A 27,205-nucleotide genomic window follows, 5' to 3' on the forward strand; every position below is an offset into this window, starting at 1 on the left:
GGAGTGAATCATTTTGTGTCTTGTTAACTCGTGATTGATATAGAATGCTTTACCGCATACTGAACAGGCAAATTTTTTTTCTCCGGTGTGTCTTATAGCGTGCTTTGTTAAATTTGATTTCTGAAGGAATCTTTTCCCACAAACTGAGCAGGAAAAAGGTTTTTCTGCAGTGTGTGTTCTTCTGTGCTTGTTCAAATACAACTTTTGACTGAATCGAGCGTCGCAAATTGAACAGGCAAATGGTTTTTCGCCAGTGTGCGTTCTCATGTGTTTGTTTAAGTCACTATGTGTAACATAACATTTATCACAACTTGAACAGGCATAAGGCTTTTCCCCAGAGTGAGTCATTTTGTGGCTTGTTAGCTCTTTATTTGTATTGAACGCTTTACCGCATGCTGAACAAGCAAAGACTTTTTCCGCAGTGTGCCTTCTCGTGTGTTTGTTCAAGTCACCTTGTGAATGAAAACATTTATCGCAACTTGAACAGGCATAAGGTTTTACCCCGGAGTGAATCATTTTGTGTCTTGTTAACTCGTGATTGATATAGAATGCTTTACCGCATACTGAACAGGCAAATTTTTTTTCTCCGGTGTGTCTTATGGCGTGCTTTGTTAAATTTGATTTCTGAAGGAATCTTTTCCCACAAATTGAGCAGGAAAAAGGTTTTTCTCCAGTGTGTGTTCTTCTGTGCTTGTTCAAATACAACTTTTGACTGAATCTAGCGTCGCAAATTGAACAGGCAAATGGTTTTTCGCCAGTGTGCGTTCTCATGTGTTTGTTTAAGTCACTACGTGTAACATAACATTTATCACAACTTGAACAGGCGTAAGGCTTTAGCTTGAAGTGACTCATTATGTGGAGTGTTAACTCTTGATCTGTATAGAATGCTTTATCACATTCTGAACAGGCAAATTTTTTCTCTCCAGTGTGTCTTATGGCGTGCTTTGCTAAATTTGATTTGACAAGGAATCTTTTCCCACAAACTGAGCAGGAAAAAAGGTTTTCTCCAGTGTGCTTTCTATTGTGCCTGTCCAAATACAACTTTTGACTGAATCGAGCTTCGCAAATTGAACAGGAAAAGGGTTTTTCTCCAGAGTGCCATGTTATGTGCCGCGCTAAATTGGTCTTAGCATAAAACCGCTTCCCACAAATTGAGCAGGCAAAAGGTTTTACCCCAGTATGTGTTCTGATGTGACTTGTTAAAAGGGAACGCAGAGAAAAACGTTTCCCACAAACTGAGCAGGCAAAGGGTCTCTCCCCAGTATGTCCTATGGCATGCTTTGCTAAATCTGATTTCTGAAGGAATCTTTTCCCACAAACTGAGCAGGCAAAAGGTCTTTCCCCAGTATGTGTTCTGATGTGGTTTGTTAAAGTTGTCTTCCAAGAAAATCGTTTCCCGCAAACTGAGCAGGCAAAAGGTCTCTCCCCATTATGTTTTCTGATGTGGTTTGTTAACGTTGTCTTCCGAGAAAATTGTTTTCCACAAACTGAGCACGCAAAAGGTCTTTCCCCAGTATGTCTTCTGATGTGGTTTGTTAAATTTGACTTCCAACCAAATCGTTTCCCGCAAATTGAGCAGGCAAAGGGTCTCTCCCCAGTATGTGTTCTGATGTGGTTTGCTAAATCTGATTTCTGAAAGAAGCTTCTCCCACAAACTGAGCAGGCAAAATGTCTTTGCCCAGTATGTGTTCTGATGTGCTTTGTTAAATTTGACTTACAAACAAATTGTTTCCCGCAAACTGAGCAGGCAAAAGGTCTTTCCCCAGTATGTGTTCTGATGTGGTTTGTTAAAGTTGACTTCCAACCAAATTGTTTCCCACAAACTGAGCAGGCAAAGGGTTTCTGCCCCATGTGTGTCTGGATGTGCCTCTTCAAATTTGACTTACTGGTAAAAGTTTTGACACATTGGGGACATTTCAGACGTCCGTTGGCCGCACGACATGTCGGATCATCTTTGGACTGTTGCTCATCCTCCGTGTCAGAAGAATGCGAGGTGACTTCATCGTCGTCTTTGGAAAGCGGAGCTAAGAGGCCATCCAAGTGGGATCCTCCTTCTTGTTCTCCATCTGCTTCCTCTTTCTTCACACTGACGCCAGTCAATGGAAACTGGCTGATTTCCTCCTCCCGTTCTTCTTGTTTCACGTGAGGGTGCTTCCCTGCTTCCTCCTCTTGACTTTGGGGGGGTTCTCGATCCTGATGCTCGAACCCTGAATCTTCTTCGAGGTCTGTGGGGGCACAATTTTTGTTCCATAAGACACAACAAAGTTTAAATAAGATGAAGCATTTGGTAATGTTGCTTTGTGTTTGATTTTCCGAGTTGGCGTTCTCAGCCATTAAGGTTAAATTGGATGATAAGTATCAAAGCAACGGCATTTCCTATTGGCAGGTCCAGTCCTCGAACGTGTTCTTTGACACCCTTATTGTCTTTTGAAATGTGTTTTTGCTCATTCATTGGATTTCTGTGCTTATTTTAATTTTTTAAACCTTATCATGCATTGTTGATATTATATTATATTCAATCCTGAATTTTTAAGTACAAATTTATGATTGAAGGCTCTTGAACCTAAATGGCTATGTAACTACAGTGGGCGGGTCTGACACATTCAACAACAGTGGGAATATTGACGTACACCAGCAGATAAAGCAGCGGTTCCTAACCTTTTTTCCTCAATTGCCCACTTTCCAATTGGCCAAGTCCCGGTTGCCCACGACAACAATAAATCAAAAATACAGCTTTAATGAGACTTTTGCGCTTTTGCATTAGCTCCTAGGGCAGGGGTGGCCAATCAGTCAGAGACTAAGAGCCACATTGTTTACTATGTTACGGCAAAGAGCCACATCAAGATGGTGGCGCGTGAACACGCAGCGGCTCCCCTCTCTCTCCCGGCAAATTGGCGTTTTTGTGTTTATTATGTCATTATAAGTGCCTTGCACGCTGGGTCTAAGAGCACAGTAATTTCATCTGTGCTGTATGTCATGCATATGAGCATACAGTGGTACCTCGGTTCTCGAACGCCTCACAGTTCGAACAAATCGGAGTTCGAACAAAATATTCGAGATATTCTTGCTTCGGCGATCGAACACCAATCGGTGTTCGAACGCCAATACGACGCGTGAGTGCGTACGCGGGGGTGGGGTGCTGAGCGGCGTACGGGTGTATCGCTCTCTCCGTGACCAACTGTTGTCGCTGCGGACGTGCTGCGTTTTGCTCAAGCGTTTAACCCGTTTTTTCCTAGATTAAAATGTTTTTCCAATTATCATGACATTGAAATAATAGACTCATTATGATGTAATTAAACTAGTTATGAAGGAAAAACAATTTTATTCCGCGTCATTTCTGAGAAATCCGGTGGTACCATAAGGTACCACTAGGACAATATGAATACAAAAGTAATAATATTTCTTAAAACAATATTAAATCCGTTGCAACCTTTATTACAGTACAAAACATGAATAAAACATCTCAAAATACAAAATAAATAACATTATGATTATACTCCGAACTGACAAGCAAGGTGGGAGTTCTGCTCAAGTACTGAAAACGTTTTGAACAAGATTTGTACAACTAATATGAAATTATGAATTAATATTTATTATAAATTTCACTGGTACCGTATCGTACCGCGAGGAAAAAACGGCATAATATAGGTGTACGAAGAGTTTTAGCCCCTAATCATGTCTCCAAAGAAAGTAAGTGCTGCTAAGTGACAAAAGAAAAGTAGTGCGTACAACTATTGCATTGAAGAAATAAATAATCGCAAAATATGAAGGAGGTGTGCGAGTGTCTGATCTGGCTAGGGAATACAGCATGGCGAAATCTACGATCAGTACGACATTAAAGAATAAGGAATAAGGAGAATAAGGAAATCTAGTGATGTGGCTGTGGGAGTGAGAGCAAGTGTCATTGGATAGATATCTTAAGAGAAAAGAACATCCTGTAGCCGAGTCATCCGTAGCTGTCACGTTCCGAGCGAGAGTGACGGCAGCTGACTCGTCGGAACGTAGTGGAATGTTTGGGATCCCAAAGCAGGCGGCAGAGATGTACTACCCAAGCAGGATGTTTATTCACAAATAAAAGAAAACAGGGGGTGATCCGACCCGCTTACTACGCCAAAAAGCAAATGGCACACGAGGGTGCAAAATTACGCAATCCCGGAAGATGACAAATTTACGGGACGCGGGGAAAATACCTCAGACCGGATACACTCGTGCATCGAAGGAAGAGTCCAGGTACGGTGGCGAGTTGAGTCAATCATCCGGCATTGGCGAGGTGATCGCGAACCGTATAAATGCCTCGTGTCCGTGATTAGAGAATTGACAGAAGGTTGAGGGCGGCCGGGAGAGGCAGCCCCCCCTGCTGTTAACTCGCAAGTGACAGGAGCAAAGAGATTGTTTCGCTGTTCGAACAAATCGCTTTTCGAACAGGGTCCAGGAACGAATTATGGTTGAGAACCGAGGTATCACTGTATTCGACAATAACGCTGACTTTGATAAACATGGGCACACATGAACACTCCATCGCCCCATCCCTCACACACACAGACCTCTGCTCAGACAGATTTATTATAAGTACCACCTTTTAAATACAAAATCAACAAATATATCGGAAATTGAGTCCTAGAGTACTAAAACCACAGGCAACAAAGAACACTGTCTTTACACACACAAACTCAGTTCAACCAAGTCCACAAACAAAAATGTAATAATTTACAATAGTTTGCATGTTGCTTAGTGGGACTTCTGGCATTCTTTGTCTTGGACAATCCTCATTAAATCTGGCTTGCATTCAGTTGTTGCCACTCGAAGCAATTCTTTTACATGAGTGTCAGTCAGAACCATGTCACATGTTTCAGGGTAGAAAACACAGACTCGAAGACGTATGTTGACCCAAACATTGACAGTATCTTCAGCGCAGCCGGTTTGACATTGGGGTATTTTTCCATTTCACCATTCCACGCGTTTCCAGAACTCAATGGTCTTTTCCCTTAAAGCAGATTTCAATTGATCTTCCTCACAAAGATCGATCATGTCCAACTCAGCCGCAGCTTCATCTGTGACTAGCGGGGCTTTCAAACAGTCCGTCTCCGCATTAAACGGGTCGACTAGGAACGTAGACCACGGAATCGGGTCATAAAGTTTTCATGCAAGTTTTCAACCAGTGTTGCATGTCTGGCTCTGTGCTTATTCAGGGCGGCGCTGATGACTTGCCCGCTGGCTTTTAGCAGAGTGGAAAAATGTGTCAAATCTCCCTTTTGAATATGCGCCCTGAACAGCTTCAGTTTGTTGACAAACGCAAACACACTTTGCACCAAGTCAGCCCGAATTTTTGACTTACCCTGCAGGGTTCAGTTTGTCCAAGTGACACAGCATGTCGACCAAAAAAGCCAGATCCATAATCCACACGAGGTCCGAGAGCACGGGATAGTCCTTGTCTTTCTCTTCCATGAACAGTTTCATGGCATCCAACAGCTCAAAAAAGCAAGAAAGTAATTTGTCTTTTGACAGCCACCTCACAGTGCAGTGCAGCGGCAGGTCACCTGGAAGCCCTTGGTCCAGCTCAGCGATGAGATTCTTGAATTGTCTGTTGTGAAGCGCATGAGTGCGGATGTAGTTGACGATTTGCATCACAGGCTTCATGACATTCTCTAAATTTAATGATTTAGACATGAGTTGCTCCCTGTGGATGATGCAGTGGAAATTCCAAAACTCAGGAAATGTTTGGTCAGCTTTGCACAGCCCCACAAGCCCGTTCACAGATCCGATCATGGCAGGTGAGCCATCCGTGGCTATTGCAATCAGTTTCGGTATGGGCAGATTTGGTTTCGCAAATGCAGCCATCATTGTTTTCTTCACATCTATGCCACGGGTTCTATCTTTTCATGGCACAATATCAAGGAGTTCTTCTTTGATCACACAATCCTTTGTCACAGACCGTGCAAATATTGCCAACTGAGGCTTGTCTTGTATGTCATAACTTTCATCCAATGCGACACTAAAATACTCACATGCTTGAAGGTCAGAGTGCAGCTGTGATTCAATAGCGGTGCTAATGTCTGAAATTCTGCGTTCAACAGTGTGGCGGGACAGTTGGACATCTGCTACCATTTGTTTTAGTTTGTCGTTTTCAGGAGACAAGATATCAACAACGTCACTGAGGCATTTCTTAATAAACTCCCCTTCGTTGTATGGCTTTTTAGACTGTGCAATGTTCCAAGCCAGTTGGTATGATGCAAGCGTTACGGTCTATGGTTGCTTTGTAAATTTTCGGAAAAAAATTATCTGCTTTTCAGTCTGAGTTTTTAAAGTGACCAACTTGTGCTTGGAAAGTTCAGTCCCTTTGGGGAATTCTTGGTCGATGTTTGCGTGGAGTGAGCTGAAGTGGCGCTGAAGATTTGACGCTTTGAAATGCGCCAATGACGCCTGACATATAAGGCAGAATGGCTTGCCCTTACGCTCAACAAAAAAATATAAACTCTCCCACTCGTGTTCGTCTTCATATTATCGTTTTGCTGTGCATTTTTTCCCTGCCATTTTGAGAGCGAACTTGACGCAAATGAATTGTTTACGTCGTACACAATTTGTGTCGAGTCTGACTGGTTGGCCACCCGCGGTCTACGGCATAAATGATTGATTTTCATCTCACGCACATGCGTGTTAACGTCACATGGTCAGCTTGATACCGTAATTTCACGACTATCAGGGGCAATTAAAAGTCTTACATTTTCTCCAAAATGTGCAGCACGCGCGATGGTCGCGAAATTACGGTACTTACAGGATGAATGGCAGCGGTAAACTTTTTTTTACGCTTGTCATGTGGACGGCCCTTACGAGTCGGCCCCTTAAGAGCCGCATGAAATCAGCCAAAGAGGCGCATGCGGCTCGGGAACCGCAGGTTGGCCAGGCCTGTACTATAGCATCAATATTTGGTTCAACTTGGCAAACCTGCTATTTCCCACTAGTTGGGAATTCCCCACAAGTGAAGAACCACTGAGACAAAGACTTTGAAGTTCCGTTTGTGAAGTTAAAGAGTTTGATGGTTCTCTTTATTTGTAAGTAGGTTCGTTGTCAGGTCTCCCAGGCAGGTGACGCGCAGAGCTTGATCGTGGCGTGGAGTCGAGCAAGTCGTGCTGTGATGCCCGTCCGACGCCCGGCATGAGCCGGGCGTTCCTGTGCGGGTCTTTGCAAGTCTCTTTGAGACTAAGTCCGAGATGAGTCTGATTCTCTCTGTCCCGCGACAGCTCCTTTTATACCATTTTCAAGCGTGTGATATGCAGGGTGAGACGCACATCAAGGAGATCAAGGAATTGAAAGACATGAAAGGGTTGAAAGACGCACTTCAAAATCATACACATGTGTGAAGCCACAAAGTAATGGAGGAAAAGAGATGCCCATTTCAAGGTAAGATCAGAGCATTCTCATCAAATGGTGAGTATACTTTTTGCGTTTTTGAATGTTGCTGTGCCAATGACCATTTTGTGTTTGGGAGCATCCTCATCTTTATTAAGTTCATCGAGTTGCTTGCTCTGTAGCCACAAGGGGACACAAACCAGTGTCTTCTTGTGCCGGTCCCACGCCCAGATAAATAGGAATCAGGAATCAGATAAATCAGGAAGGGCATCCGACGTAAAAGCTTGGCCAAAACAAACATGCCAATCAAACCTCTGAAGATGGAGGACACTGATTCGCTGTGGCGACACCTTGAAGGGAAAAGCCGAAAGGAAAAAAATTGTGAATTAGAAGTGAACCGACCTGCTCTTGGGAAGACGACTCGAGGTTCCAACTTGCAAAGGTGACGTTGGAGCTCCACGTCGTCCATGGTTGGACACAATTCCTCCTTGTACTCTGCCGTCTTTCTTTCACACATTTCCAGCGACACAAAAATACACTCACGAGATCTGTTCAGACTGACGGGTCCCAAATAAACGTGCCTCTTTGCTCGCAAGCAAACTTCGCCAGAGGAGCTTCGGCGTCCACCAAGGCAAGTTTCCCGGCGTATAAAGCTCAAAGTAGCTCAGTTGGTGTCCAGTAAGATCGCACTGATGTCCGGTGAACACGAAAAGAAGAACGTTTTCATGAAACGCGCGACGATGACAAATTCTGCGGATCGAGTTCGGAACCACACCCTGAAGTGCGCATGCGCATCAGGTCGGCCATCTTTGGTCACTACAGCGTCTCCACGAAGTCAAAAGACGTCCACGGTGCCCATATAAAATATATTTGTCGCAGTATTTTTAGCGACAATAAGATCCATTGTTGAGTTTGCGTGTGAAAATGTGTGTGTGTGAGGCAAAAACATGATTGGTGTTTTCTGGCAGCAGTCCTTTAAACAGTTACCAAAATGGTAACTTTTCGTAGCGAAAAAAATGATGCCCAGCCGTGTGAAACATTGGTCTGGGAACTCGACTGTTGAGAAAGTTACATTGTATCCTCATTTTATGTAATGCTGTAATACTGAACTGATCTGGCAACCTAGCCACGACGCGACATCACGTGACTTGACAGCGATAAAAGCCAGTTTGTGTGTTTGACTTCTCGTACGACGATGAACGCAGTGGTTGCTGTCTGTGCTTCGGCAAATAAATATCCTACTTGTATGATCTAAACAAGAGGACCTTCTCGACTCTTTATTCTCCCAAATGCATCGCGAAAGCGCTGAAGATCTCAACAGGTTATGGGCCCAGGAGACGTTTGGGAGATAAAGTGAAGCCAGAAGTGTATCCAGACTTGAAAGAGCGGTGAGCAAACGAGGCTATCGCTAACCGGCTAAACAGCGGTCAAGATGGATCAAGGAAGGGCAAGCAGGCACCTTCGACTGGCATTCGACGGAGATGAAGATAAGTACGAGATATGGGAAACAAAAATGCTCGGACATTTTCATTTATTGGGACTAAAGAAGACCGTGCTAAGCGAGCCGGCGACGAGTTCCGATATGGCGACGGATGCAGAGAAAAATGCCGATGCGTATGCCGAATTGATAAATATGCTTGATGACAAGAGCCTCTCACTAATAATGAGAGATGCACCCGATGATGGAAGAAAATCTTTGAAGATATTGAGAGAATATTATGCCGGGAAAGGAAAACCGCGGATAATAAATCTGTACACCACGCTCACGTCGCTTCAAAAGAGGAACGATGAAAGTGTTACAGACTATATCATCAAAGCCGAAACCGCCATCACAGCACTCCGAAATGCAGGTGAAACTTTGGGAGATGGACTACTTGTTGCCATGGTGTTAAAAGGACTACCAGCAAGTTTCAAGCCATTTGCAATCCATGTAGCGCATTCAAATGATGAAATCAAGTTTGCAGATTTCAAGACGAAGCTACGGAGTTTCGAAGCCACTGAGAAATTGAACACTGAGTCAGGGGACAATGTGATGAAGACACAGAGTCTGAGTGGACGACAAACCACCAAAACCAACACCCGTGACCAGCACAGTGATGACACAAGCATAGTGTGTTTCAAGTGTGGGATCGAAGGCCACAAAGCAAGAGAATGTCGACAAAAGACATGGTGCAGTCATTGCAAAAGCAAGACACACAAAGATGCAACGTGCAGGCGTAAGGACAAGGACAGACGAGATGACGCCAGTAAAGCGTCAGAAGACGGCGACACCGACATCGTGCTCAAGATGAGGGACAGCAAGACCAGATCCAGGGAGCAGTTGGGTCACGACATCAGAGAGCGAGGATTGATGGTGGACACAGGAGCCACTTCGCATATCATCACTGATGTGAACATGTTCAAGAATTTCGACAGCACGTTCAAACCGGAAAGACACCGCGTGGAGCTGGCGGACGGCACACAATGCAGCGGAGTCGCACATAAAAGGGGAGATGCTGAGGTCTCTTTGAAAAGGGGAGATGCTGAGGTCTCTTTGATTGACATCAAAGGACAAAGACATAAAGCAACGCTGAGAGGTGCTTTATACATTCCTTCATACCCCCAAGACATTTTGTCTGTAAAGAAGGCAACCACCAACGGGGCAACAGTGATATTTAAAGAAGGTAAACATTCACTGATTACGAAAGGTGGGACAAAATATGGTATACATGTGTATGGAAAGTTGTACTATTTGCATATTGAGAAAGAGACACAGATAAATGAAACAGATGAAAACACATATTATGGCATGAGATTACAGCCTAAGACTAGTGAGGTCTTTCAGGAGCCTAATAAAAGAGCCCAAGAGTCATGTGTACAAGACAGGGATGCACGCAAAAGTGCAGTCACAGAACCAAATGAACATAACCTCACACGACAAAGTGACACAAATGATGAACCTGAAAATAGAAGGTATCCTACTAGGGAAAGAAAGAAACCTAGTCACTTTGATGATTTTGTGATTGAGTACAGCGATAACGATGGGGCACACACCACAGTAGACTACTGTTACAGAGCTGTGTGTGGTGTTCCGCAAACATATGCAGAGGCAATGAGATCAAATAATTCTCAAGAATGGGCAAAAGCCATGGATGAGGAAATTCAGTCATTAAATGACAACAACACATTTACTGTGACAACCCTACCTGCGGGCAAGAAAACAGTGGGGGGTAAATGGGTATATGCTATCAAACGTGATGTAGATGTCAGAGACAAATATAAAGCACGATTTGTAGCAAAGGGCAAGAGCCAGGTGGAAAACATAGACGATGGAGAGACATTTTCACCAACAGCCAATCAAACAGGTATAAGAGTGGTGCTTCAAAAAGCAGCTCTGGAAAATGGAGAAAAGGATGATGGTCTAGTTTACAAACTAGAAAAATCACTTTACGGTTTCAAGCTATCTGGCCGAAACGGGAACAAGGTCTTACATGATTATTTAACCGATAATGAGTATAAGCAAAACCCAGGTGATTATTGTATGTATGCCAAAGAGTCAAGAAGTGACAAGATAATCAAAATCATATGGGATGGTGATTTCATTATTGATGACTACCAAACAATTGTGTTTAAATGTGAAATGTGTAAGACAGAGTTCACATGTGTAAGACAGAGTTCACATTGTTCTGTTTATCTTGGTTTACATTACAGCAAACTGAGTATAAGTGGGGGTGTTGAGAAAGTTACATTGTATCCTCATTTTATGTAATGCTGTAATACTGAACTGATCTGGCAACCTAGCCACGACGCGACATCACGTGACTTGACAGCGATAAAAGCCAGTTTGTGTGTTTGACTTCTCGTACGACGATGAACGCAGTGGTTGCTGTCTGTGCTTCGGCAAATAAATATCCTACTTGTATGATCTAAACAAGAGGACCTTCTCGACTCTTTATTCTCCCAAATGCATCGCGAAAGCGCTGAAGATCTCAACAGACCAACATTTTATTCTGCGCATGCTCTTAAGGCTTTACAATTGTAAATGTAAATTTCTCCACTGTGAGACTAATAAAGGTAAATCCAAATCCGATTTCCGGGTATTGGAGGCACCGCTGGGATATTTGCGTTCCAGTGTTGTCTACTCGCCGTGGGTATAAGCTCGCTAGAACCCAGTCGGAGTGGCATCGGTTTAGTGGTTTTTTCTACATGTGCTCTGGTTGCATCTCTGTGCGTACATCCACCACTAGAGGGCACCGGAAGTCTATGAAGTGAATCCGGCCAGTAGAACTGCGTGTACCATCTAGAAACAGTGAGACCTCAACTTACGAACGCCTTATAATACGAACTTTTCATCATACGAACGTCAAATTTATGAAAATTAAGCCTTATAATAAGCACTATTTTCATAATACACACCCACCACGGCCGGTCCATCAAGCACACGACCTTCGGATCTGGCGAAAGTGATCTTCGGCGGAAGCACACGACCGAAAAGCGCTCCAGCCGGCGCTACTTTCCATACCCCTTCTCATTGAATGCACATGTCGATCGCCTACTTGGAGCTTTTTGCTGATAATTTTACTATTATGGGACCGGAAAATAAACACCACAGGCTCGTGTTCAGCCTCAGTTCAAATGTGGTGCGTTACTATGAATAAATTGAAGGAACTACCAGCCGTACACGTCTATTCCGCTCTATTTATTTGTCATCCAAGACTTGGGGTGCGCTCAGCAAAGCAAAATTTAGAAAGTTACCCCCCCCCCCCCTCCCAAGCGATGAAAAGAATGTACAGCAAAGGGATTCGGAAAGAATACTTTGGGAATTATTCACATGCAGAGTCTACAACAAGGCGAAAATTCATAAAGGAAAATAAACCTTTTTTCATTCATTTTGGAATTCCCCATTTAGTTTTGATGTATTTTTTCTAAAAGGCATTTATCATTAGAGTTCCCCTTTCCCCCCAAAAACGAAGGAAGGACGTTTTTCTTCAAATTGTGCCTTCTTACTGTATGTCCTTGGAAGAAGAGTCCTCTCTAGCAAATGCTGGAGCACAAGCGGAAAACGGAGAAGGCTTATCTCCAGAGTGTTCTCTTATATGCCTTGTCAAATTTTCCTTTCGAGCGAAGCTTTGACCACAAACCGAGCAAGAGAAAGGTTTTTCTCTAGTGTGCGTTCTTGTGTGTACGTTTAAGTCACCTTGTGAACAAAAACACTTATCACAACTTGAACAGGCGTAAGGCTTTTCCCCAGAATGAGTCGTGAAGTGTCTTGTTAACTCTTGATTTGTATAGAATGCTTTACCGCACACTGAACAGGCATTTTTTTTTTCTCCGGTGTGTCTTATGGCGTGCCTTGCTAAATTTGATTTGTCAAGGAATTTTCTCCCACAAACTGAGCAGGCAAACGGTTTTTCTCCAGTGTGCGTTCTTCTGTGCACATCCAAATACAACTTTTGACTGTATCGAGCTTCGCAAATTGAGCAGGCAAATGGTTTCTCCCCAGTGTGCGTTTTTCTGTGCACATTCAAATGTGACTTTTGACTGAATCTAGTTTCACATATTGAACAGGCAAATGGTTTTTCTCCAGTGTGCGTTCTCGTGTGTTTGTTTAAGTCTTCTTTTGTAAAAAAACATTTATCACAACTTGAACAGGCAAAAGGCTTTTCCCCGGAGTGAATAATTTTGTGGCTTGTTAACTCTGGATCTGTATAAAATGCTTTACCGCAGACTGAACAGGCAAAAAATTTTTCTCCGGTGTGTCTTATGGCGTGCCTTGCTAAACATGATTTTTGAATGAATCTTTTCCCACAAACTGAGCAGGCAAAAGGTTTTTCTCCAGTGTGCGTTCTTCTGTGCACATTCAAGTGTGACTTTTGACTGAATCGGGTTTCGCAAATTGAACAGGCAAAGGGTTTTTCCCCAGTGTGCCTTCTCGCGTGTACGTTTAAGTTACCTTGTGAACGAAAACATTTATCACAATTTGAACAGGCATAAGATTTTTCCCCGGAGTGAATAATTTTGTGACTTGTTAACTCTTGATCAGTATAGAATTCTATACCGCATACTGAACAGGCACATTTTTTTTCTCCCATGTGTCTTATGGCGTGCTTTGCTAAATTTGATTTGTCAACTAATTTTCTTCCACAAACCCAGCAGGAAAAAGGTTTTTCCCCAGTGTGCGTTCTTTTGTGCACATCCAAATTCGACTTTCGATTGAAACGAGTTTCGCAAATTGAACAGGCAAAGGGTTTTTCTCCAGTGTGAGTTTGTGTGTGCCTTGCTAATACTGTCTTGAGATAAAATCATTTTCCGCAAACAGAGCATGGAAAGGGTCTCTCCCCAGTATGTGTTTTGGTGTGGTTTGTTAAATTTATCTTCTGAATAAACGTTTTACCACGAACTGAGCAGGCAAAGTGTTTCTGCCCCGTGTGTGTCCTGGTGTGCCTCTTCAAAGTTGACTTACTTGAAAAGGTTTTGTCACATTGGAAACATTTCAGACATCCGACGCCCGCACGACATGATGGATCACGTTTGGACTGTTGGTCATCCTCCGTGTCAGAAGAATGCGAGGTGACTTCATCGTCGTCTTCGGAAAGTGGAGCAAAGAGGAAGTCCGAGTGGGATCCTCCTTGTTGTTCTCCATCAGCTTCTTCTTTCTTCACACTGACTCCAGTCAACGGAACGTCTTCTTTAACACGAGGACGCTTCCCTGCTTCCTCCTCTTGACTTTGGGGGGGTTCTAGATCCTGATGCTCGAACCCCGAATCTTCTTCTTTGAGGTCTGCAGGGACACATTTTTTTGTTCCATAACACACAAGAAAGTTGAAATAAGATGAAGCATTTGTGAGTTGCAAATGAACCAACCCGCTTTTGGGAAGACGACTCGAGGTTCCAACTTGCAAGGATGATGTTGGAGCTCCACGTCGTCCGTGGTTGGAAAAAGTTCCTCCTCGTACTCTGCCCTCTTTCTTTCACACATTTCCAGCGACACCCAAATAAAAATTACACTCACGAGATCTTTTCAGACTGACGTGTCCCAACCAAACGTGCCTCTTTGCTAGAAAGCGAACTTCGCCACAGGAGCTTCGACGTTCACCAAGGCGAGTTTCTCGGCGTGCAAAGCTCAAATTAGTTCAGTTGGAGTCCAATAATGTCGCCGTGATGGCCGGTGAAAATGAGAAGAACGTTGTCAAGAAACGCCTGTCAGTGACATCTGAGGATCGATTTCCGTACCACACAACGTGTAGTGCGCACGCGCAGCAGGTCTCCCATTTTTGGTCGCTACGGCGGCTCCATTAAGTCAAAACAAGTCCGCGGCGCCTATTTAATAAACTGTAAAGGAACTTAGAATGTATCCTCCTTTTGTGTAATGCTGTAATACTGAGCTGATCTGGCAACCCAGCCACGACGCGACATCACGTTACTTGACAGCAATAAAAGCCAGTGTATGTTTGTGTTTGACTTCATCGTACGACGATGGGCGTCGGCAAATAAATATCCTACTTTTATGATCTAAACAAGAGGACTATCTCGACTCTTTATTCTCCCAAATGAAGATCTCAACATAAACTATACCTATATAACCTATATTCCACCGCGATTTTTTCTGTCCAGTGAACCGAGCGCACGCTACTCGCAGTCGTATAACATTGCATATGTGAATTACGTAATTGTTTTTGGTGGTTATTTCCAAGCTATGCATCTTATGATGACGTATTACACGTTTCCCTCCAAGCTAGTTGAAATTTCCGAATGCAACAACGAGAAACGTGGGGGAAAATTGAAGTTTCCGCCCATTTGCGAACACTATAGTTGAAAAGGTGAGTAAGTTGTATTTTCATAACTCATAGAAGTGGCAGTATATTGTAACGTTCAGTGCTTGTGTTATGCATGTTTGGGGGCTGGGCTTGTTGGGGTCCCGTGACGACACACACGGAGAGAAGGGAGGACCCAAGAACTGGGGTTAGGCAGTATGCCTGAGGGATTGTCTGCGCGTGACTTGTGGCGTAACAACAGCTCCTGTTTGTGTGATAAAACTGCTAAATTTGTTAATAAAAGACCGACTCGCTATACTAGCGACTCTGCGCATCATTTGTCACGCTGAGGGGCATTACAATATATATATTTCCTCGATAACTGCCAAGTTTCAAGCAAAAAGAGGCATTAGATTTCTAAAGGCCGCAACTTTCTTTCCTAGTATTCAGTGACAGCCATTTTTTATTTGTGACAAAAATCTACCTGCATTCGATCGTTGATATTTGCTAATTTATATTTTGAATCTTTTTTGGGGTTTCTGTTACTGTTTAGATTTACAAAAGCTTCACAATGGTGCCTTACTCGTTAAGATCTGCCAAAAATTAAGTAAATTAGTTTAAACTGTAATTAAAAACTCGGTCACAGATTTTCATTGTTTTAACTGTCTAATTACAAGCACAAAATCCCCTAATATTTCGAAAATTAAAACATCCATTATTTCCTTATTATTTGTCATCGAACAATAATATATCCATCATTTGAAAGCTACTTAAATGCACTTAAATATGGTATTAGAAAATGTGTGATGAATTATTATTGAACATTTTTGTCAAATCCCGACTGTATACTGTCGTTGTCGAGATGTGATAATGGGGGATGACTAATTCCTTCCCATTCCGAAGACGACTGTTCACGCCGTTTACTTTATAACGTTAATGTGTAGTTAATCTGTGTGGCCGCTAGATGGTGAAATTACCCTGTCATTCAATTCCCTCACGTTTGTACTGACTCAACTTTCGAGTTGACATCAATATTCAACTTTAGATTCACATTCTGGAAGATAAAACATTTGAAAGGACTTTGAAGTTCTGTTTATGAAGTAATGTAGGGTAAGAGATGCCTGTTTTACGGTAAGACAGAGCATTATCATTAAATGGTGAGTATAGTTTAGCTTTTTTGAATGCTGCTGTGCTGATGGCCATTTTGTGTTTGGGATCTTCATCTTTATTAAATTCATCCAGTTGCTTGTTCTGTGCGGTTGCGTCAGGAAGGGCATCCGATGTAAAAGCTTGGCCATAACAAACATGCCAATCAAACCTCTGAAGATGGAGGACAGTGATTCGCTGTGGCAAAAAGCCCAAAGGAAAAGAAGTTAAAGTCAGCGTTATTGTCAAATATGCTAATATGCATGACATACAGCACATATGAAATTCCTGTCCTCTTGAACCCAGCGTGCAAGGCACTTATAATGACTTTGACAAATATAAAAAACACGAAAACGCCAATTTGGCAGGAGAGGAGCCGCTGCGTGTTCACGAGCCGCCATCATGGAGGAAAAAAATAACAAACCTGACAATACTACTACTAAATCAGTAATATGATAATACTACGATACATAGAATATGAAGATACTGTAGTTGTTCGCAATATAGTTTAATAGATACAATCAAATTTTTGATTAAAATCCCACATTAAAAAGAATTTGACTCCAATTGTCCAAATTTTAGCAAGTTTTGTGGCCATCAAGGCTTCATCTGGGGGACTTGACCTGCCATGTACGAGCTACATCATGAACGAAAGAAACTCTTGAGCCAAAGCAGCTTTATTCGTCTTGCACATTTTCAGACAGTTGGCAACTCAACTTGCTTGACACAATCAAAATCACAATTGAAAGCATTATCAAGCAAACCAATTTCAGATCTACTGAAGCAAAATTCAGAAAGAAAAAGCCCGCCCTTACAAACAGATAAGTTAATACATTTAAGTTCCTCTTTTCCCCAAAACATGAGGCAGGCACATGTTTTTTTTCTCCAAAGTGTGTTCTCGTGTGTTTGTTTAAGTCACCTTGTGAACGAAAACCTTTGTCACAACTTGAACAGGCATAAGCCTTTACCGCATACTGAAAAGGTATTTTTTTTTCACCGGTGTGTCTCATGGCGTGCTTTGCTAAGTGATTTCTGAAGGAATCTTTTCCCACAAACTGAGCAGGAAAAAGGTTTTTCTCCAGTGTGCGTTCTGTGCACATTCAAATGCGACTTTCGACTGAATCGAGTTTCGCAAATTGGACAGGCAAAGGGTTTTTCTCCAGTGTGCGTTCTCATGTGTTTGTTTAAGTTTTCTTTTGTCAAAAAACATTTATCACAACTTGAACAGGCATAAGGCTTTTCCCCGGAGTGAATCATTTTGTGGCTTGTTAACTCTGGACCTCTATAAAATGCTTTACCGCAGACTGCACAGGCAATTTTTTTTCTCTGGTGTGTCTTATGGCGTGCCTAGCGAAATCTGATTTTTGAATGAATCTTTTCCCACAAACTGAGCAGGAAAAATGTTTTTACCCAGTGTGCGTTCTTCTGTGCACATCCAAATTCATCATCAGTATCACATGATCAGCTCGCAGGTGAGATCAATCATGAAATTTCCCCAATCGTGTCTTTGCCTCACCCACACATTTACTCACACACACTCAACAATAACATTCTTAACAAATGCATTTACTGCCTGGCATCTAAAAATTACCATTTTAGAGGTGGACAAAAGAGCCCTGTTTTTAATAACACTTTAATTTCGTCATCATCTGCTGAATGTCATATTTATTCAATGACGCCCACCAATAAAAAGATGAAAAGAACGTACAGCGAAGGGATTTGGAAATCATCCAGAAACAAAAACATTTTTCATTCATTTTGGAATTCCACATTTAGAATTCAGATTTTGTAGTTGAGTGCTTAGCGCGCCGAATTTACAGTGTGGCCCCGTCCTCCCTGTGTGGCTCTTGCATGTTCTCCCGTGAGGGTTTTCTCTGGGTCCTCCGGTTTCCTCTCACATTGCAAAAACTAGAATGCTAGGCTGATTGAACACTGCAGAAAATGAATGGATGGATGAATTGTGTTTTTTCCAAAAGGCATTTATCATTTTAATTCTTCTTTTCCTCAAAAATTAAGCATGCAAATATGTTTTCCCCAAATTGTGCCTTCTTACATTTTGTCCTTTGAAAAAGAGTCTTTGGCAAATGCTGGAGCACAAAAGGAAGAACGTGAAGGCTTATCCCCACAGTGTTGTCTTTTATGCCTTGTCAAACTTTTCTTTCGAGTGAAGCTTTTACTACAAACAGCAAGAGAAAGGTTTTTGTCCAGTGTCTGTTCTTCTGTGCACATTCAACTGACCCTTCTGTCTGAATCGAGTTCCGCAAATTGATCAGGCAAAGGATGTTTCCGCAGTGTGCGTTCTCGTGTGTTTGTTTAATTCACTTTTTGAACGAAAACATTTATCACAACTTGAACAGGCATGAGGCTTTTCCCCGGAATGAGTCATTTTGTGGATTGTTAACTCTTTTTTTTCATAGAATGCTTTACCACACACTGAACAGGCAAAATTTTTTTCTCCAGTGTGTCTTATGGCGTGCTTTGCTAAATTTGATTTGACAATGAATCTTTTATCACAAACTGAGCAGGCAAAAGGTTTTTCTCCAGTGTGCGTTCTTCTGTGCACATTCAAATGTGACTTTCGACTGAATCGAGTTCCGCAAATTGAACAGGCAAAGGATTTTTCCGCAGTGTGCGTTCTCATGTGGTTGTTCAAGTTACCTCGTGAACGAAAACATTTATCACAACTTGAACAGGCATAAGTCTTTTTCTCAGCGTGAGTCATTTTGTGGCTTGTTAACCCTTTATATGTATTGAACACTTTACTGCATGTTGAACAGGCAAAGACTTTTTCCGCAGTGTGCCTTCTCGTGTGTTTGTTCAAGTCACCTTGTGAATAAAAACATTTATCGCAACTTGAACATGCGTAAGGTTTTACCCCGGAGTGAATCATTTTGTGTCTTGTTAAATCGTAAAGGATATAGAATGCTTTACCGCATACTGAACAGGCAAATTTTTTTTCTCCGGTGTGTCTTATGGCATGCTTTGCTAAACTATATTTCCGAAGGAATTTTTTCCCACAAACTGAGCAGGAAAAAGGTTTTTCCCCGGTGTGCCTTCTTATGTGCTTGTTCAAATCCAACTTATGCCTGAATCGAGCTTCGCAAATTGAACAGGAAAAGGGTTTTTCTCCAGAGTGCCATGTTATGTGCCTCGCTAAATCGGGCTTAGCAGAAAACCGCTTCCCGCAAATTGAGCAGGCAAAAGGTTTTACCCCAGTATGTGTTCTGATGTGGCTTGTTAAAATTGAATGCAGAGAAAATCGTTTCCCACAAACTGAGCAGGCAAAGGGTCTCTCCCCAGTATGTCCTATGGCGTGGTTTTCTAAATCTGATTTCTGAAAGAAACTTTTCCCACATACTAAGCAGGCAAAAGGTCTTTCCCCAGTATGTCTTCTGATGTGGTTTGTTAAATTTGACTTCCAACCAAATCGTTTCCCGCAAACTGAGCAGGCAAAGGGTCTCTCCCCAGTATGTGTTCTGATGTGGTTTTCTACATCTGATTTCTGAAAGAATCTTCTCCCACAAACTGAGCAGGCAAAATGTCTTTGCCCAGTATGTGTTCTGATGTGGGTTGTTAAATTTGACTTACAAACAAATCGTTTCCCGCAAAATGAGCAGGCAAAAGGTCTTTCCCCGGTATGTGTTCTGATGTGGTTTGTTAAAGTTGACTTCCAACCAAATTGTTTCCCACAAACTGAGCAGGCAAAGGGTTTCTGCCGCGTGTGTGTCTGGATGTGCCTCTTCAAATGTGACTTACTCGTAAAAGTTTTGACACATTGGGGACATTTTAGAGGTGTCAGATCACCTTTGGACTGTTGCTCATCCTCCGTGTCTGAAGAATGCGAGGTGACTTCATCGTCGTCTTCGGAAAGTGGAGCTAAGAGGCCATCCAAGTGGGATCCTCCTTCTTGTTCTCCATCTGCTTCCTCTTTCTTCACACTGACGCCAGTCAATGGAAACTGGCTGATTTCCTCCTCCTGTTCTTCTTCTTTCACGTGAGGGTGCTTCCCTGCTTCCTCCTCTTGACTTTGGGGGGGTTCTCGATCCTGATGCTCGAACCCTGAATCTTCCTCGAGCTCTGCAGGGGCACAATTTTTGTTCCATAAGACACAACAAAGTTGAAATAAGATGAAGTATATGGTAATGTTGCTTTGTGTTTGATTTTCCGAGTTGGCGTTCTCCGCCATTAACTTTAAATTGGATGATAAGTATGTAAGCAACGGCGTTTCCTATTGGCAGGGCCAGTCCTCGAACATATTCTTTGATGCCCCTTTTGTCTTTTTAAATGTGTTTTTGCTCGTTCACTGGATTTCTGTGCTTATTTTATATTTTTAAACCTTATCATGCATTGTTGCTATTATATTCAATCCTGAATATTTAGGTGCAAATTTATGATTTAAGGCTCTTGAACCTAACTTGCTACGTAACTACAGTGGGCGGGCGGCTCTGACACATTCAAAAACAGTGGGAATATTGACGTACACCAGCAGATAAAGCAGCGGTTCTTAACCTTTTTTCCTCAATTTCCTACGTCCCAATTGGCCAAGTCCCGGTTCCCCACGACAACAATGGTAAGTGAAAAATAGTTTTAATGAGACTTTTGCGCTTGTTTGTTAGCTACTAGGGCATCAATATTTGGTTCAACTGAAGAAATGGCACATCATTCCACACTTGGCCAATCTGCTATTTCCCACTAGTGGGGAATTCCCCACAAGTTAAGAACCACTGAGATAAAGACTTTGAAGTTCTGTTTGTGAAGTAATGTAGGGAAAGAGATGCTTATTTCAAAGTAAGATCAGAGCATTGTCATCAAATGGTGATTTTTGCTTTTTTGATTTTTGAATGATTTTTGCTTTTTTTTAATGTTGCTGTGCCAACAGAGCTGTAGTTTCGGTCGGCATTGCGTAGACCCACATCCCCCCCGCACACCCCTCATGCACACTATTCAGTAATAGCTAACTGTCAGACTTCCTTTCTTTCCCTTAAAGGACAACCGACGTCTCCGGACAAGTTGTGTCCATAATGTGTAAAATGGCTTCCAATGACTTCTACTGAGCGTATTTTAAAAAGATTCCACCGTATATAGCTATATTTTACGTTTTAAGACTCGAATATTCAGGAAGTCTTGTTTTTGAGTTGGTGACGAGTCCGTACGTGACGTCACTAAAGGAACACCCCCTGACCGAAAAAAAGACACATTGTAGCAGTCCTTCCATCACGTCAATGTAGTTTGCTGTATTGTTTGGTCTGAAAACCTTGTGTTGCACCCAAAAGCTGCCAGAAGAGGGTGTCTAAGCTCCATATAAGGAATTTATCAGCCTGTGAAAACGGAGGTGGCCACAGGTGGTCGCCATTTTGTGCCTCTTTTCTGGTGATAGTTTCTCCCCAATGTTGCCTCAAAATGGCATGGAATAAATTATTTAATCGATTGCAAACATGTATGCTTTCCTCTTCAGAACTATTTGAATCATATTCATAACTGGAGTTGTAACAAGAAAGCATATTCTCCGAATCTGAAGCCATTGTTTTGATTCTCAAGCAATGCAAGACATATTGGCGTGACGTCACAAACTGGGGGCGGGACTTTCTGAAAATGCCCAATTCGCAGCTCAATTGTTTGCAGATTTTGGTCACTTTAAGTCATTTTTATTGGTGTCTTGCATTTGAATAAAAATGTCATACTGTGTGTTTTGGGTATTTTAGATGCTATAAAACGTTTTTCTGATGTCAGTTAAGAAACAAAAAAGTGACGTCGGTTGTCCTTTCAGGATGGTGAAGCCATGACCCACCCTCCTCTGCCTCTAATTGGCTGGTACTCACTGCCTTCACTGATTAAATTGGTTAACTTTGGGCATGGTGACTGATGAGCCAATCAGAAGCGGCATCAGGGTGGTCATTCGCACCGCTAACACACATTTCAGCAGAGCAGACAAACAGAAGAAGCAGCAACTTTGAGGTAAGTTTTACGGTGTTTTCTAAATGAATCATGGTTTTAAACGAATGGCAATAATAGGACTGCACATTTAGAGGAGAAGAGATTTTGCCGCCAATAGTAAAACTGTGTGAGTCGGCTAGCGTTATGAAACGTAAGGGTAAACTAGCTAGATGCCACGAAAGTAGCCGTAGAAGCCGAACCACGGCCTCTCCCCTGCAGCCAAAGCGGAGCTGCAGCCGCTCTGTACACCGGCCATGACCGGACAGCCGTGACCGGACAGCCGGCTCGCGCGTTCATGGTCGCTGAAAGGACCGAGCTTGATTCCACTTGATGCCGCATGGCAGCAGCTCCGTTAATGTTCGATGAAGCTGATTATGTCTATGAAGCTTATTATTGTAAAGGTCTTAATTACAACGTTGTAAAGGTCTTAATTACAACGTTAGACAAGTTACTTAGCCTTAATTAACCTACATGATATAGTTTCATTTTATAATAGCTAGGCTGGTGGTTGATTTTTAAGTAAGTTAAAATACAAGAAAGAGACTAATAGTTTGAGATTCAGGCGAAAACAACACTGTGGTCTAACCAGGCTGTCTTTTTTGTATAGGGACAGATAGCAATGAAAAGAAAGGGAAGCATAGCAGACTTTTTTTATAAAGAGGTCCAAATCAGGCCCAGGCAGACCCCAGCCCAAAAATGTCATGGTGTGAGGGGTGGGGGGGGGGGGTGATGTTGAATATCTTTCCTGATAATGAGCAGGTGATGTACTAGTAACAAAATGATGCTACATAATTTGATTTCTGCAGAAAGGGCCTGGAGATGCCATGGAGAATGTTATGCTGCCTGCAACATCATTCAGCATGACCGGTTTGGTGGTGGGTCAGTGATGCTCTGGGTGCAATGGGACCTGGATTCCTCCTTAGGTCCATTCGGCGCCACCAGGTTGCCCCTCAGACTGTCCAGGAGCTCAGTGATGCCCTGGTCCAGATCTGGGAGATCCCCCAGGACACTATTCGTCGTCTCATTAGAAGCATGCCCCGACGTTGTCAGGCATTCATACAAGCACGTGGGGGCCACACAAACCACTGAGAGTCATTTTGAGTTGCTACAATGACATTTTGGCAAACTGGACCAGTCTGCTGCATCATTTTTTCACTTTCATTTTTGGGGTGTCTTTCATTTCCCCCCTCTATAGGGTGATCATTTTAATTTCTATCAAATTATGTAGCATCATTTTGTTACTAGTACATCACCTGCTCATTATCAGGAAAGATATTCCAGATCATCCCCCCCCATTTAGAGCTGATGGTTTTTCAAAGTGTTCCTCTAATTTTTTAGAGCAGTGTATTTTGTTGAATTCATCTGTTCAGCTGTTGAGAACAAATGTATTTCAATTTTATGACAGTGCACTTTTAATTTCATTGATTGTTTTTGATGTTTGGAAGACAATGATTTGTGTTGTATTCTATGTTAAATATGAACAAGAATGCATTGTCTACTTCAGATTTAAAGTATTTTTATTTAAATAAATGCTAAAAAAAACAAAACTCCATGTTTGCCTCATGATAAATACATTTTACATTCATTTGTGTGACCAGTAGTAACTAAAAACTGCTCTGAATTAAGTCATGATAATTTCATAATAGTGAGTGAGTAGAAATGACAGAATTTTGGGTAAATAGAGTAGTCTTACATGTCACTGGTTCTAAAACTGTCCTTTTTTCTGTACTGCTTTCTGTGAATTTTTGTGAAATTTTAGAGTATACCCACTTCTAAAGGGACCACGACACCACTGTGTGCCAATGACCATTTTGTGTTTGAGAGCCTTAAACTGAGCATCTTCATTTTTATTAAATTCATCGAGTTGCTTGTTCTGTAGCCACAAGGGGACACAAGCCAGTGTCTTCTTGTGCCGGTCCCAAGCCCGGATAAATACAGAGGGTTGTGTCAGGGAGGGCATCCGATGTAAAAGCTTGGCCAAAACAAACATGCCAATCAAACCTCTGATGATGGAGGACACTGATTCGCTGTGGCGAACCCTTGAAGGGAAAAGCCGAAAGGAAAAGAAGATTTGTGAATTAGAAGTAAACCGACCCGCTCTTGGGAAGACGACTCGAGGTTCCAACTTGCAAAGGTGACGTTGGAGCTCCACGTCGTCCATGGTTGGACAAAGTTCCTCCTTGTACTCTGCCGTCGTTCTTTCACTCATCTCCAGCGACACAAAAAATACACTCACGAGATCTGTTCAGACTGACGTGTCCCAAACAAACGTGCCTCTTTGCTAGTAAGCGAACTTCGCCAGAGGAGCTTCGGCGTTCAAGGCAAGTTTCCCGGCGTATAAAGCTCGAATTAGGTCAGTTGGAGTCCAGTAAGATCGCACTGATGTCCGGTGAACACGAAAAGAAGAACGTTTTCATGAAACGCGTTCAGGTGACAAAATCTGCGGATCGAGTTCGGAAGAACACGCTGAAGTGCGCATGCGCAGCGGGTCGGCCATATTTGGTCGCTACGGCGACTCCACGAAGTCAAAAGACGTCCACGGTGCCTCAATAAAATATAGTTGTCACAGTACTGTTTAGTTGCAATGAGATTTCAATAAAAAAAAGAACTTGACTCAAACTGCATAAACGTCAACGTATACGTTTTCCCCGTATTGTATTCGTTTTAGCATTTCTTGCGTGAAGGATAAATCTCCTGGATGCACTAGGAAACATAATCCGTGATGTATACTGGATTCATTGGGTATTTCGGGTCTGGCAATAATAACAATCCATTTAATTTCCAAGCGCCTTTCAAAACTCTCAAGGTCACTTTATCAAACACCCTCATCCAGGCGACCGAGCCGGAGTGGATTAAATCCCGGTTTTTGTCCCAGTTGCAAACCAGGGATCTGGCCTCTTCAGCCACAACCACCTTGTGGCTTTTTTTTCTGCTGCTTCGCTAGCAGCCTGAATGACCCTCTTCTTTGCCAGCCCTGTGATTCCTAGGCAGCCAAAAACTCTACAGAGGGAGCGTCCCGCGAAGCCACGACAGCCGACTTTTATGGGCTCATAGAAAGTCCTGATCCTTGTAGTGATGTGTCATTCGCGAACGAGCCGGTTCTCAGAGCCGGATCTCTGAAGTGAACGAAGAGAGCCGGTTCCTAACTAGGAGCCGGAAATAGGAGCCGACTTTTTTTGTCCTCTATTCCCCGCCCCCAGTCTTCGGTTAAAGCCGCACGTGATTGGTCGATATCCGTGGTAGAGGAGGGAGGGGAGAATTACAGACACACACAGCAGTGAAGAGGAGGGGGTAGACAGATGGACAAATGTTATCACATTACGCTTTTATAATTATTGAATTATTACATTTTTTTACTAGTTGGTATGATAGCATTATTAATATGAAAAGCAAATTGGTGACAGCTGATCATCAGACTAGAGTAACCACAGGGAAAGTGAGTTAGTGGATGCTCTCTGTGCACATATAACAATAATAATAAATATCATTTATAAGCACAGGGGCGGCCCGGTAGTCGAGTGGTTAGCACACCGGCTTCACAGTGCAGAGGTCGCCGGTTCGCGTCCCGGTCCGGCCTCCCTGTGTGGAGTTTGCATGTTCTCCCCGGACCTGCGCGGGTTTTCTCCGGGTCCTCCGGTTTCCTCCCACACTCCAAAAACATGCATGGCAGGCAGACTGACCACTCCAAATTGTCCATAGGTGTGAGTGTGAGAGTGACTGTTGTACGTCTTTGTGTGCCCTGCGATTGGCTGGCAACCAATTCAGGGTGTCTCCCGCCTCGTGCCCGAAGACAGCTGAGATAGGCTCCAGCAACCCCAGCGACCCTAATGAGGAATAAGCGGTACGGAAAATGAGATGAGATTTATAAGCACCTTTCAAAACTCTCAAGGTCACTTTTCAGTCACATAAGTTTTTCTGTGGGTGAGCAGCAGCAGCCAAACGCGCCAGTCACTCAACCCGGAAGTAACTTAAACAGATAGAAAGTTAGCCAGTTAGCCAATAGCTAGCTAGTAGATAGATAGCTATATAGCTCCCTGTGTGTCTTTTGCATGTTCTACCGCGTGGGTTTTCTCCAGGTCCTCCGGTTTCCTCCCACATTGCAAAAACACGCATGCTCGGCCGATTGAACACTGCAGAAAATGAATGTATGGATGAATTGTGTTTTTCCAACACACGTTTATCATTTCAATTCTAAAATTAAGCATGCGAATATGTTTTCCCCAAATTGTGCCTTCTTACATTTTGTCCTTTGAAAAAGAGACTTTGGCAAATGCTGGAGCACAAAAGGAAGAACGTGAAGGCTTATCCCCACAGTGTTGTCTTTTATGCCTTGTCAAACTTTCCTTTCGAGTGAAGCTTTTCCCACAAATAGAGCAAGAGAAAGTTTTTTCTCCAGTGTGTTTTCTTCTGTACACGTTCAACTGCCACTTCTGTCTGAATCGAGTTCCGCAAATTGAACAGGCAAAGGATTTTGTCATGATCTGGTTGGCGACCAACGGGGGGCGCTGTCGGCCCCGCCTGCACCTGCACAGGTGCTGGTCGTCCCGATCAGATTGGCGACCAACGGGTAGCGACGTCAGCCCTGCCGGCAGCCTCGCAGGTGCTGGTCGTTATAATCACTATCACTTAAAAGGACACCCGGCACGACCATCCGTTGTCGGTTCTTGTTTGCTGCATACATTGTGTCTGTCTTGGCGGACTTTTACTTTTGGTCTTCTTTTGCTACTTTGTATTTTTTCCATTCAGATGATTTTGATGTTTTAAATTTTGTTCCTGCTGACTTTATTTTAATACAATTTGTCAAACAACCTCCTGCCTGCTTTTTGGGATCTGCACCCGCCATCACCACCTCGCACACCGTGACAGGCAGATTACCTTCGGTCAGGGAGTTAGTGGGAAAGAAATGTCTTATTCTGTGCTTTTTGGGTAACAAAAGGGTTGAAGCACTCTGGGACTCGGGGTCACAGGTGTGTGCTGTAGATGAGTTAGGGAAACAAACAAACTTACCTGACGTGTCATTGAAAAATGTGAATGAGCTTATTGAC

At 42.9% G+C, this 27,205-nt stretch overlaps 3 protein-coding genes across 6 annotated transcripts in view; all 3 read right to left on the bottom strand.

Moving 5' to 3' along the window:
* Window positions 1-404: 404 nt before the first annotated feature.
* LOC148900154 (uncharacterized) lies at window positions 405-8,258 on the bottom strand. The gene is given in 3 exon segments (XM_088991600.1): window positions 405-663; window positions 666-2,225; window positions 7,750-8,258. Coding segments are annotated over 3 exon segments (1,785 nt in total). The 5' UTR covers window positions 7,865-8,258; the 3' UTR covers window positions 405-553.
* Window positions 8,259-11,306: 3,048 nt separating this feature from the next.
* On the bottom strand, window positions 11,307-14,603 carry LOC148900155 (uncharacterized). 2 transcript variants are annotated; one of them, XM_088991705.1, is made up of 3 exons: window positions 14,191-14,601; window positions 13,790-14,107; window positions 11,307-11,626 (listed from the first exon to the last, which is right to left on the bottom strand). In XM_088991705.1, the coding sequence occupies exons 1-3, from the start codon at window positions 14,303-14,305 to the stop codon at window positions 11,529-11,531; spliced, it is 531 nt and encodes a 176-aa protein (XP_088847831.1). In that variant the 5' UTR covers window positions 14,306-14,601; the 3' UTR covers window positions 11,307-11,528. The 2 variants fall into 2 exon arrangements, with proteins under 2 accessions (XP_088847831.1, XP_088847830.1); XM_088991704.1 differs by lacking the exon at window positions 11,307-11,626 and having other exon boundaries at window positions 11,639-14,107; window positions 14,191-14,603.
* A 2,282-nt stretch (window positions 14,604-16,885) lies between these two features.
* LOC148900156 (uncharacterized) overlaps window positions 16,886-27,205 on the bottom strand; it is a 29,335-nt gene continuing 19,015 nt past the window's right edge. The window contains exons 1-3 of one of the 3 annotated variants that reach the window (XM_088991590.1): window positions 24,255-25,545; window positions 20,031-20,303; window positions 16,886-18,158 (exon numbers count right to left, since the gene is read on the bottom strand). In XM_088991590.1, the coding sequence (XP_088847716.1) occupies window positions 18,121-18,158; window positions 20,031-20,303; window positions 24,255-24,369 (426 nt within the window). In that variant the 5' untranslated portion in view covers window positions 24,370-25,545 and the 3' untranslated portion in view covers window positions 16,886-18,120. Of the gene's footprint in view, window positions 20,304-24,254; window positions 25,551-27,205 lie in introns of those variants that run through there. The other 2 variants (XM_088991588.1, XM_088991589.1) reach the window with 2 other exon arrangements.

Source organism: Hippocampus bargibanti, linkage group LG03, assembly GCF_051943395.1.
Source record: "Hippocampus bargibanti isolate YZ-2025 linkage group LG03, ASM5194339v1, whole genome shotgun sequence".
NCBI lineage: Eukaryota > Metazoa > Chordata > Actinopteri > Syngnathiformes > Syngnathidae > Hippocampus > Hippocampus bargibanti.